General features: G+C 39.8%; 1 protein-coding gene across 1 annotated transcript in view; it reads right to left on the minus strand.

Moving 5' to 3' along the window:
- The window catches only part of HOMER1 (homer scaffold protein 1), an 86451-nt gene that overhangs the window by 18303 nt on the left and 54930 nt on the right, over nt 1-13218 (minus strand). The window contains exons 6-7 of the mRNA XM_063295563.1: nt 3102-3258; nt 423-533 (exon numbers count right to left, since the gene is read on the minus strand). Of these exons, the coding sequence (XP_063151633.1) occupies nt 423-533; nt 3102-3258 (268 nt within the window). The remainder of the gene's footprint in view (nt 1-422; nt 534-3101; nt 3259-13218) is intronic.

A 13218-nucleotide genomic window follows, 5' to 3' on the forward strand; every position in this document is an offset into this window, starting at 1 on the left:
CCCTAAAAATTATCCCCTTGCACTGCAAGTTGATTTTAAGACGCTTCGATTGGTATCAAAGGATGCCTTTTGAAAGTCTAACTGATGCAAGGGTGTTTCTGTGAGTGTGTGTGTGTTTAGGTTTGTGGGTGCTGCAATGTTTTAGAAGTACTGCATTTTAAAAACGGCTTTCACTTAAAAACTGAAGCTTTTCTTAAAGCATAATTGTGGGCGGGTAGGAGACTGGGCTAAGGAAGGAGTAATGGAGGCTGAATGTTCTCCGTACTGGTGCAGTTCAAACTTAGCTTACATTCTGAACCTGACAGATAATTTATTAACCCTAGCCACACCAAACTAAAACAAACATTTAATCTTATTCATTATCCTTGCATTGTTAACATTTTTCTAGAGTTACTTTATGAATCAGTAGATAAAACAAGTACCTCTTCCTTTTTCTTCAGTGTTGCTTCTAATTCTTGTATTGTCTGATTTAATTCTGTTTTATGAGTTTGAACTGCATTTGCTTGACTACTCACACACTCCAGCTCAGTCACCTGTAAGAATAATACAAATAATAATAATAATAATAATAATAATAATAATAATAATAATACAGTAATTAGAAAACTATACAAAAAATGTCTTCCTTCTGAAACATCTAGATCAAAGCATCAATGCTCATTGGATAAAGGAGGGAGGGAAATTACCGTGATATGTTATATTTATAAAAAATTATACTGAACAGCCATTGCTATGGATACGTTTCTTCTGAATGGTTATACAAAATCACTGAATCATCTGGAACATACTGAGTTGGGAAAGGTTGAAATACTTGCAACTGAAATGAGGGATCCATTTCTCAATGGCCAAGTAAATGCACAGCATTATGAGAAACAAGCTGAGAATAAGGCATTTGATTAAAGCAGGGTTATGCAAACTTTTGGTGACCTTGACTGCTCTTCTTTTAGTTAAATTGGCCACCAAGAGGCAGCACATAACCCTTTTTGTCCTATTAGGACTCATCTAACATGGGTAGCCAGATGTTATTCTATGGGGTTCAAACCTTCTACTGGGAATTGAACTCATGGACGCATTCTTTTCCACAGCTGCAGGTAGAGGTACAGTGAAGACAAGCCATCATGCAGGTCAGCAGGGTCAATTTCCCAGGCTTAGGGGGAGATTTAAAAGGCTTTGCTGTTTGAGGAGCACTAAGCTTTTTGATGGGTAAGGACACTGTGTTGGCTTAGTTTTCCATTGGAAAGGGTGTGAACTCAACTGTTGATTTTGGTAATTTGCCACTGGAAGGATTAATGCCGTTCTAGAGTGTATTAGAAGAAGCACTGTATCAAAGCTGCGTGAAGGCCTTATTCCCCTCTACCCTGGTGAGACCATGGAGTACATATGGAGTACAATGTACGATTCTAGCCACCATATTTCCAGAAAGATATTGACCAGTTAGAACAGAGCCAGGGCAACAAAGATGATACAGGGACTTGAAGATGTGCCCTACGAAGACAGGCTGAAGAAACTTGGGAGATTCAGTCTGGAGAAAAGAAGACTCAGGGAAGATAGGATATCCATGTTCAGAAACATAAAAGAGTGCCAAAGGGAAGATGGGCAGAAACTATTCTCCACTGCTACAGAAACTAGAGGTAATAGGCACAAGTTGCTGCTATCTTGATTTTGCTTAACTATAAGGAATTTTTTTCTGAAGTAAGATCTATACAATAGCAGAACAGTCTACAGGTAATCCTTGACTTACGACCGTTCATTTAACAATGGTCCGAAGATACAAAGGCTTCGGAATGGGTGCTTTACAGCCTGTAAAGCACTTCCAAGTGTCACAAAATGTCGCACCCCCTGGCAATCACGTGATCACATTTTGGGCGCTTGGCAACCGGCTTGCCTTTATGACCGGTTGCAGTGTCCTCCAGTGAAGCTGGATTCACTTAACGAGCCATGATCTGCTTAATGATAGTGGTGATTTGCTTAATGACCACCATAAAATGGTTGTAAAATCAGGTCTAGTCATGTGGTGACTCAACTTATGATCACAAGGACTTATGATGGAAATTCTGGTCCCAATTGTGGTCACACATCAAGGAATACTTGTACTTAAAGAGGCTGTGGCTTTACCCTCTTTGGAGGCTTTTAAGAAGAGGCAGGAGCCACCTCCTGAGGATAGTTCCTCAGGAGGTGGCTGTCCTGCCTCTTCTTAAAAGCCTCCAAAGAGGGTTTGTTGTAATTTGTTCCAACCTCCTGCATCATAACTGCAGGAGGTTGGAACAAATTACTCTTGTGGACCCTTCCAATTCCACAATTCCATGAGTATATGACTGATTCACCATTTGCAGGCAATCAGCAGTAGGAATGGCTTGGCTCTGCAGCCAGTCAGTGTTCAAACAATGTTTCTCAACCTTGGCAACTTTAAGATGTGTGGACTTCAACTCCCAGAATTCCCCAACCATGCTAGCTGGGGAATTCTGGGAGTTGAAGTCCAGACATCTTAAAGTTGCCAAGGTTGAGAAACACTGGTTTGGAAGGTCTGCTTTGTGCTGCCAGGCTTAGTAGAGGCTTGCTTGTCCAGTCATTCTTTCCCTTTGGCTCTTTTTTCTCAGAGGACTTGATATACAAATTGAAATGTTCCCATGACATGACTGACTAGGTCTAGTTCATTTAACTCTGAGATGTTGGGTTCCATTTTGGGTTCAGTTTACCCCCTTGTGTATTAGTTAATTGGCTCGGTTAATCCTTTTTTTGGTGTTCTCACAATATACTCCTTCCCCGCCAGTGGCACAGTTAATCATGTTGTGGGACAACTGACACAGCATTAGAGACTGCTCATAATAATAGGCATTAAAATGCTGGGATAATTAATTAGTGTATAATAATTATACTATTCAGGCATTTCTTTCAGTAATGGGGATGAGCACGGGGACAGAACACCTGGACATACTTGAACTTTCCCCAGTATTTCATTTCAAGAACTGCAAATAAAACTCAGTATGGATGGGTTTTGTTAGTCGTTAGATGAACTGATAACCTATTATAATAATATTTTAGGCACACTTTTCCTTAAGCCATGCTACAGCAGTTTCACTATTCAAGTGGTGTCAACTCACCCGTTTATGTAGACGTTCTGCTTCCTCTTGATACGCAGCAAGCTGTTGTTTCCATTGTTTCACATTGGCAGTGGACTCAAGGAGAGCTGCTGTCAGCTTGGCATTGTTACCCTTTAGCGTAGCAAGTTCTGCTTCCCAGTGCTTGCTGATTGCCGAACTAAGGACAAAATGAGAGTTGTCACAGTAATGGGGGTCATGGCGTCCCTCAGATATTGCTATCCCTTTTTTAATGGACAACTACACTATACAGTTCAACATTCTCTACAGCATATTGTTTTTCAGTCTGGACAGGTAGTGGGGTGGGGTGGACCCGTTTTAAGGCCAATAGTTATTTATAAAGTGTTTACTTGTTTCAAACATACGTTATCAACATCCTGGAAAGGAAATGGACATTTCTTCAGGCATATTTCGAACAGAAAGATCATAAATGTATACCTACCTGCGCTCTTTGTATATTATATCACAAGCCTGTATTTGCATCACATCCTCATGTCAGTGCTCTGCTACAGTGCTCTGTTTCTGAAGAAACAGTTCTAGACTTTTCTGTCTCCACTGCAATGTGGAATCTCATTTGCTTGAACTAAATATATTTATGTGTTTAATATATGTTTTGAACGTATTCCTTGTCTTGTAGTTCACGTGAAGAGACTGGAGCTTGAGAAGCTGTTTCACAGGCCTAGTAAGAATGATTTGCATTGAGAAACTATTTCAATGCATCCATGTATAGATTAAAGATTTAAACGAATCTTGTGTAAAAATAAAGTTCTTCTGTCTGTTACAAATACTGGAGTTGTGTCTGAAGGGGAAGGGCCTTCTGTGGGTTGACATCCTGTGTATAAGGATTTTTGATCATATAACTGGCAGATATTTGTTTAAGTAGGTAAAGTTTTATACAGTGCCTATATTTCATTTGCTAAACCAGTCATTTTTTTGGAGTTCTTGGTACTCTCTGAGCTTGGTTGTTTGCTTGCAGGTATTTCATTACCTAACCAGGTAACACCATCAGTGCGAGTGTGAGGTTTTCTGCCTATTTATAGACTAGAACACATCCCCTCCAGCAGCCAACACTCAGATAAGCAGGGATCAACACCAGACAATCAGGCAAAAAACAATACCCTAATCAAGGATCCATCAAGGAGAGAACCATACCCACATTATAAATAGGCAGCAAACCTCACACTCATTCACACTGATGATATTATCTAGCTGGATAATGAAATGCCTGCAAACAACCAAGCTCAGAGAACACCAAGAACTCCACAGTTTAAACCAGAGCTATTCTCTTCTATTGCAGGTGTGTGTGTGTGTGTGTGTGTGTGTGTCTGTGTGTGAGACAGAGAGAGAGAGAGAGATTATAGTTGACTTGTTAATTCTCCTGATAATGGATAAATGTAAAGGTAAAGGTTCCCATTTAGCCGTGTCCGACACTAGGGGGCGAATGTAGATATTTTCATATGAATTGAGTAATCCACTTTGAGAAGATAAGATAATGTAGGTAGTCCTCCCTTACCAACAGTAATTGGGACTGGAACTCTGTCGCTAAGCAATGCCATTTGCAACCTCTTGCTGTTTTCTCCATTGACTTTGCTTGTCGGAAGCTTGTAGTGAAGGTTGCAAACGGCAATCACGTGACTATGGGACACTGCGATGTCATAATTGTGAGCCAGTTGCCAAGCACCTGAATCGCAATCATGTGACCATGGGGACGCTATGATGGCCACAACTATGAGGACCAGTCACAAGTACCCCTTCTTCAACACCCTCATAAGTTTGAACAGTCACTGAATGAGTGGTCATTCAGCAAGGACTACCTATATGCCAGTGTTAAATGTTTTTGTCAGTACTGAAAAGCTCCCACTATTCAATTATTTTTAGGGACTTCTGAGAAAAGACTAGAAGTTTCCATGTGTTCAGGAAACATTATCCTGAATTAGCTGTTTGCCTTCATATCTGTAACTGGTTGAGATTTCCTCATGACCAATTGAGGTATAGATTATTTATTCTCAGAGGTGTCAATATGTATTTCCTGATTGATTGGCATTGTTTTCTTTGCCAAGGAGAACATAGTTTAAAAGCAGCGGAAAATTTAAGAACAAAATCAGTGAAAAAAATCTAGAGAAAATAAATGCTCTTAGCAGTAGATATTTGAGTAAACATTTTGGCTCCTCAAAACCATTTTCAAAATAAAAAATCAACAAACCTAGCAAATAAAACAAATTGTGCTATTTCTCCATTTTGTTCTGGAGCTTACATTTTGAATTGTCACATTGTGCTGGTTAATGACTGCAATAAGTTTTTTCCTTTCTGAATTGTCATGTATAGAGACATCCTCCTTAGCTGCCCATCAAAAAGCTCTGTGGATTATGAGGCTCTGTCACTATATTGTCTGTATCTCTTAGCTGGTAGAATGTGGGCAATGGTATTTGAAATATAGCTGCAATATATAGAACTTTATATGTATTGTTTGTTAAATTAAGGTTATTGTACGTATTAAAGATCACTGTAAACAGAGAAAAACTCGTGTGTATCTGAAACATTCCTGCACTTTTTCCCAGCCCCCATCAGGAAGGAGTGTCACAACTGGCCCAACTAAAGCCGGTAACCTACAATTCTTCTTCATGACCTGCTAAGAGCAAAGGGGCAGTTACAATCAGAGGGCTTGAATGGATGATATCACTCTCGGCTCGCCCCTATTTCAGCCTGCAATTGTGCTTTTCTGCACTACTTCAGGGGTAGGGCTTTTGACTTGCACTGTCATGAGCCCAGCTATGCAGTTTTTCTGTTGTGCTTGAATTTGATTTAGGCAATGCATGTGCTCCTATTGGTCACTATACTATCCCTAGTCATTGGTTGCTGCCATCCCTAGCCATTTTGGAGATGTCTAAATCCAAGGAGGGGAACATGCCCTTATTATGTATGTATGTATGTATGTATGTATGTATGTATTTTCTATCCCACCTTTATTATTTTTATAAATAACTCAAGATGGTGAACATACCTAATACTCCTTCCTCCTCCTATTTTCCCCACAACAACAACCCTGTGGGGTGAGTTGGGCTGAGAGAGGGTGACTGGCCCAAGGCCACCCAGCCGGCGTTCATGCCTAAGACGGGACTAGAACTCCCAGCCCCCTGGTTTCTAGCCCAGCCCCTTAACCACTAGACCAAACTGGCTCCATATAATGCCTGAACCTGTCCTTTGCACTCTACGGTGCTGATCTCAGGCATTACATGGGTTCCTGCTATATTTCTAATAACTGATGCAGTGAAGAATCAGTTCAGTACTTCTTATTTATACATGCAATTGGGGTGCCAATGGTTAGGGCAAGTGATGGCTAGTAAGAGATGACTGGGGAAACCATTGGACTTCTACCACCCTTTGCCCCCAAGAATTGGTGAAACTTACATTTTTATATAAGAAGTTCACAAGTGGACAATGAAATATGGACTTTTTAAAAGATGCGATTTTGTCAATTTCCTTCTTCAAGTCCAAGTGATAGGAAGAAAGGTAAAACAGATTTGTTGTTTCTTCCACTAGTCCCATGGTGCATGTGTCAGATGGGAAGGTGTTAAGGACAGTCAATATAGGGGGGACCAAACAGAAGATCTATCTATGGAAATCACACTCTTGCTTTCTCAGGCATGGTGGGATGAGGTAAAAAATCCACCAATCAAGGGCCGTGGTAACCATTATCCAGACAAAATATCTGGCTGGCTTCATTGCCAAAGCTAAAAAATGGATTGAAATTCAGAGAGAAATTTCTTAAGTTAGTTTCATTTCCAGCCAGTTCCAGCTTGGGAGTCAAGCAACTTAAGGCTGCTGCTGTGCAGAAGAGCCCTTAGTCTGTACTTTCTCTGTCTTACTAAAAGCGTTAGATGAAATCTTTCATTGACCAAAGCCATGACAGGAAGTAGAGGTCAATACCTATGGGCCAATGTGGTGACAAAAATGGTGTATGGAAAATTGCAACTTGGAGCAAAATTTGTGCAGTGTAGCTTTTTGCCAAGTAGGGAGTTTTCAGACTAGATTTTTGCTCCTCAGCAGCAGATCATTGAGAAATGATCTGAAAGGAAGAAAGTTGACTTATACATTTGAAATATGGACTGTTTTCAACTATGGACTTCAATTATGGGCTGCTTTCAACAAATGTGGATGCCCGTATGTTCCAGAAAGCCTTTGAAGAATGTGGGTGTGTAACAGTGGATACAGTTCTCATGTAGCTCATTCAAAACTGGGTGGAGGAATGTTCATATAGATGGCTCCACTTAATTTTTGGCAATTTCTCTTTCACTGGAGTTGATCTGTACCATTTGCCCTATAAACCAAAATGTCCCCATCCACCAATACTGGAGGGCAGGGGGTTGATGTAAATTAAATTTGTCTACATTCTTTTTCTTATCTCATGACTTTAATACTCATTCTTATCCATTTTCTGCACTTTGCAGAATGTTGCTTATCCTGGAAGGGGACTGGCATAATGCATATGTACAGCATGGATGCATGTTGTTTGGAGGGATACATGGCAAAGGAAGGAGAGCCTCATAACATTATTAGAACCCACCCAACATTCATGCACTCCTCCTCTTCCTTCATCACCACCACCACCACCAGCTGCAAGAGGCTTTGAAGTTTTTTATGTGCCCTTGTGCAAGGCTTTTATCTAAAGCTGCTACCTCCTTGACTTCACTGTACCTCAGTCCTTTCCCCCCTCCACATATCAGAGTCCCTTCCTTTATGCTAGTCTCCTCCAGTTCTTGCTTTTCCTCTTTCAATTTATTTTAACCTGCTTGTTTAACTTACTTTAACTTTTTGCCATCTACATTACTTCTTTTCTTTATGCTTGTCCAGGATGTTTGAAACATCCTCACTCACGCTCTCCCCATGTTTGGCCAATAGCATACAGTAGCTCTTGTCTTTATGCCTGAAGGGTCAGTTTACTGCTTTTTGGGGGGGTATGATGCCAAAGTAATTCTGGTTCAACTGGCCTCCAGATCATTATAATCTGCTCATTTGCTGTATTTTTGGAATAATCCTATTACCTCTATATTACAAATTGGGAGAAGGATGCTTAGGAAGAGAGGTTTCTATCACAATAGGTATGTAATTAAAATGTATTTGTATACAGTTTCTGAGGCTTCAAACCTATGCACCTTGACTTTGGAGAAAGCCCACTGAACTAGTCTATGAGTAACTGCACCATACCATACCTGAAATGTATCTCTGTTAAAACTATTTTTCCCAAACTAGACTATTACTATACAGTGATTATGGCTGTAAGTTATAGACCACCTAATCAGGGAATGGATTAATACTGAGTAGCATTTTTTCTTTTTATTTTCCAACTGCTGTTTCTTCTCTACAATGCCTTTTTTGGTTCATGCCTCTTACTATTTATTCTAAGCCATTCTAAACTGAGACCCCTAATCTTCATTTCCATGGATGATTCCAGAGAGTCATTCTACCACATTCATATAATTTTCCTGAAAGGTCCATCTATAATACTCCCATGTCTTTGCCATCAGTTCTTCATCTTCTTTCTTTCCCTATGTTATGAAAGAACAAGATGGAACAGCTGACCCGTAACATTTAACAGTAATTCCAAGAATCCTCTATGTAGAAGCAACTCATATCTTCTAGGACCACTTACAATTTAGCTTACTAGTACTCTATTTTCTTTAAAGTCTGATTCCGCATGATGTCCTTTCAACAATAAAGGGACTTTTCATTCTTCTTCCAGAAAGTAGAATGCTTGGATGTTCCCTTGCAAAGTTTACATTTAAACTAAAAAATGTTTGCCAAAATTTCCGTATTTCACAACAGTCCAGAAAATCTTTGGCAAACTGAAAGAAGCCAATGCTTACAGTTTACTAGATCTATTTTGCTGGAATACTGTTTCTGGGACCTTAAAGGTGGCCCAAAGAAATTTGGTCCTGCTTACTTAACAGGCCACAGAATGGATATCTATATAGTTTGTGATACAGAAGCAAGTCTAAGGAAGATGTTTTTCACAATGCATTTAGAACATATTTTGAATGAACAAATGTCTAAAGTCAACAGCTGGTTATAAACAGATCTTGCTTGATAATGAATATTATTGAGGCATAATGTTGGTATGTATCTGCAGAAATGAGTTTGTGCCTAAAAAATACTGGATTTTAGTTTGCCTATACCAAGACATAGAACAAGCATGTCAAGATGGCTTTCCTTAATATATGGAGTTTTGGTATCTAAGAGGAGTCTGTGAATAGATAGTAGAACATGTTTAAGTATATTGTTGCTGTCTGTGCTATATATTTCATTAGACAAAAGAAAGTCATTTTTAAAAATATATGTACAGTATGTTTATTTAAAGTATCACGATAACTGCACTTCTGCTTTCTTAGAAGGGTAAACAAACTTTACATTATTTCTCTTTTATGTCTGGTGTATGTCACAACCAGATGACACAAGAACCATAGAACTAATTCTAAACAAGGCTGCAGCAGCCACTGACAAGCTAGATAGTGCCATGCAGAGGAGTCAAAACATTTGTGTGGATATACCACTTATCAAATTTGCAGTTGATAACAACCTTAGAGGACAAAATCATGATTCACAAATGCCCCTGACAGGCTTGAATTCTGTTCCAAACTCAAGAGAGTGATCTTAATCTCTAGCAAGTGTTAAGATCCTGCAACTGGAAAGGACTGGTAGACTTATCTTGGCAGCATTGCATGTGAGAAGAATCTAGAGGAAGGAATAGACCACCAGAGGAACATGAGGAAGCAGCATGATGAGCATCTAAAAAGCCCAATGCAATTTTGGAATGCATTAAGAGAGGCGTATCGTACAGAACAGTTCCACCATGTTCTATGCTAATGAGATGCATTTGAGGTATTGTGTCTAATTCTGGGCAGCTCACTTTAATTTGGATCAAAAGCTGGAGTGGGTTTACAGCAGAGCTACCAGGAAGATAAGGGATCTGGAAATCAAGCTCTATGAGGAATATTTTAAGGAGCTCAGCATGTTTGCTTACAAAACAGAAGACTAAGAGGAGATTTGACAGCGATCTATAAATATCTAAAAAGTTTTTATTTATTTATTTATTATTTGTCATATTTTTATTACCGCCCATCTCCCCCACTTGGGGAACCCTGGGTGGTTCACAATTGTCATGTAAGTTGTCATGTAAAACTAAGAGGATAAGGACCAATGGGTTGAAATCAAAAGAAAGGAGATCCAGGCTATGTATTAGAAGAAATTCCCCCACAATATGAGCTGCTTGGCTGTGGGGCCAAGAACCCTGGTGGATACTCCCTTTCTGAAGGAGGCATTCAAACTGAGGCTGCATGGCTATCTGTCAGGGATGGAGCTGCCCTGAGCAGAAAACTGAATTAGATGACTTGTAAGGTCCCTTCCAACTCATAGATTCTGTGGTTCTATGGTATGTATAACTGACCTCCTGGAAAATCTCTTCTAAATTAATTTTCTCCCTAGAATTTCAAAATAAACTATTACACATATGGAATGTTACAATTTATCTACAGCACTATAAACCATTATGTGTATTTATGTGTATTTGCATCATAAACACAACATACCTTCCTTCAGCCGTATCAAACTGGACACTTCCAAATAAGCCACGCTAGCGCTATATTACAACTACAAGAGAATACTCACAATTTGATGGCAGCTGTGTGATTGTGATCAAGAGTAAATTTGGGACAATGATGACTCTCCTTGAAGCTGATACTCTATTACTATTACTAGTACTGTACTGAAAGCAGTGAGATAAGAATAATTTACACTTACTGGATAATACCTTTAATGCCAGCAGAGTCAAAAGTCAAATGTTCTCTTTCTGCTTGTCGATAACGTTACAATCAATTGCAACAACATAATTTAAGCATTCCCTACAGTAGTAATTTGGTGTAGAGAAATGAGTATTATTTTTGTTTTTTAAAAATGGTAAAAATCAAGGCTGTGCAAACTGTTTGGAGGAGCACTTGGAAAGTGACTGAAGTGCCCGACTGCACCCACTGCTCAAGAGGCATCGCATCCTATCAGGCTCTGCATGGCAGCTTCAAGTGTTTCCCCCCGTCAGCCACTTAGGAAGCAACACCGATGGAAGTGCTTTCTGTGCCTGTACACACATGTTCAGGCAATGGAAGGAGCTCTTGGGAGGAGCTCCACCAATTTTTGGACAAGATGCAGTGCCCTGATGCATCAAGCAGCGGGTTCAGGGGAGTGATCAGTCACTTCACCCTAATGGAAATGAGAAAGCCAACCACAGCCTCTTTACTACAGTTTCCTAGATCTTCATTTTACTTCCTTGAAGACTAGCTTCAAAGAATGTCTGCATTCACAAAGGATGGCATGGCTGGCATATACTGCTTGTTTGTTCCTACTGCCTGCTATCTCAACAAACCACAAAACTTATGCGGTTTGCGTACCATGACATATGAATCAGAATCAGTGGCTTGTTCTTTTCTTTTCCACTAGAAGCCCCAGTCACCTCTAAATTCCTGCCAGGTTAGAAGAGACAAGCAGCAAGCGGTAATCCCAGCCTTGAATGTTCTAGTAAACAAACTGCAAAACTTTCCATAAGTTCTTTGGCTATTACATTGACAGAATGAGTCAAGTGGGAGTGATCCAACAACATACACCTCCACAACTGCTTGGAAGAATTCTACCTTACCGTAATATGGAAATATAGCCAGCAAAGGACAATATTATCTGATTCTTTTGAAATATGAATACTATTATAAGATGAAGGACATGGTTATAAAGAAACACTAACTTTATTATAACCAGTGCTACTAATCATATTTTCAATTATTACTCCCTTCATCCATTTCCTCCACTCCCAATATTTAGTCAGCATTCCATGGCCACTGAATAGTGTAAAATTTTGTTATAAGGTGGCCTCCCAATGCAACCAAATATACTGATTATATGGATCCATTTCTATCAATCATTGCTTAGGGATATGTTACTAAAACTGCTGTGACCATATTGGATGCAGGATATATAGCCCTGCTAATTCTCCTGGATCTTTGAGTGATTTTTGACCCCATCAACCATGTTTCCCAGCTGGGCTACCTCCCTTGGAGTCTCTGTTTTATAGAACGGTTGCTGTAATTCTGTTGGGCCACGTTCAGAAGATGGAGCCATGGAATTACTATCTGACATCTAGGCTATTGACTTAAAGTCCACCACAGGGTTCAATCTTGTCCCTCCATGATGCTCAACAACTGCATGAAACTGATAGAAGAGGTTATCTGGACTGAGTGGGTATCATCCATATGCTGATGACATCCATATGCTGATGTTCTGCTCCTTATCATCCAATTCTAGGAACCCTTGAACTTTGTCTAAGTCAACTGTAGGGTGAATGAGAAAGAACAAACTAAAGATTATCTAGATTTCACGGCACAAATGCTGCTACTAATGAAGAATCTGGGCTTGAATATTGAAACTCAGCTTGTGTGGGATAGACTGCATTCCCCTTGAAAGTGCAGGGTCATAATGTCACTGTGCTCCTTGATCCTCAGCTGCCACTGTATTTGTAGTGTCAGCTTTGACAAGGAATGGTTTTTCACAATTATGCTTGGTTACCTTTCCTGATTTGTCAGTGTTGATCCACAGCATAACATTATCCAGTCTTGATTACTGCAATGTCTTCTACATGGGACTATCCTTGAAAACTGTCTAGAAGTTGCAGTAGGTGCAAAATATGTCAGCTAGATTGCTAACCAGTATAATATACTGTACAGAGATCATGAGATGCCTGTATTAAAAGATCTTCACTGGTGGCCTACTGATTATCAGGCACAATTTAAATCTAAATGGCTTAGTGGTCTGGCTATCTAAGGAGCTGGTTCTCCTGTTACAAAACTATCCAGCTGTTAAGACTGGCAAGAGATGCTGTCAGAGGCTCAACTTTCTGGCTCAAGCAGAAGGGTTGGGCTCTGTTAGGAGCACGGGATTCTCAGGGAGATTCTGAGAGCAGAAATGCAGAGAATCTAATGAGTTTTGTTGAACCTCACCTCAACAAACAGTTCAAGAGAGTGTGAAGAAAAGAAGGTCAATGTATCTCTGCACAGGAGGAGGTACAGAAAATGAGCATGAAGGATTT

This window comes from Candoia aspera, chromosome 2 (genome assembly GCF_035149785.1).
Source record: "Candoia aspera isolate rCanAsp1 chromosome 2, rCanAsp1.hap2, whole genome shotgun sequence".
Taxonomy (NCBI): Eukaryota; Metazoa; Chordata; class Lepidosauria; order Squamata; family Boidae; genus Candoia; species Candoia aspera.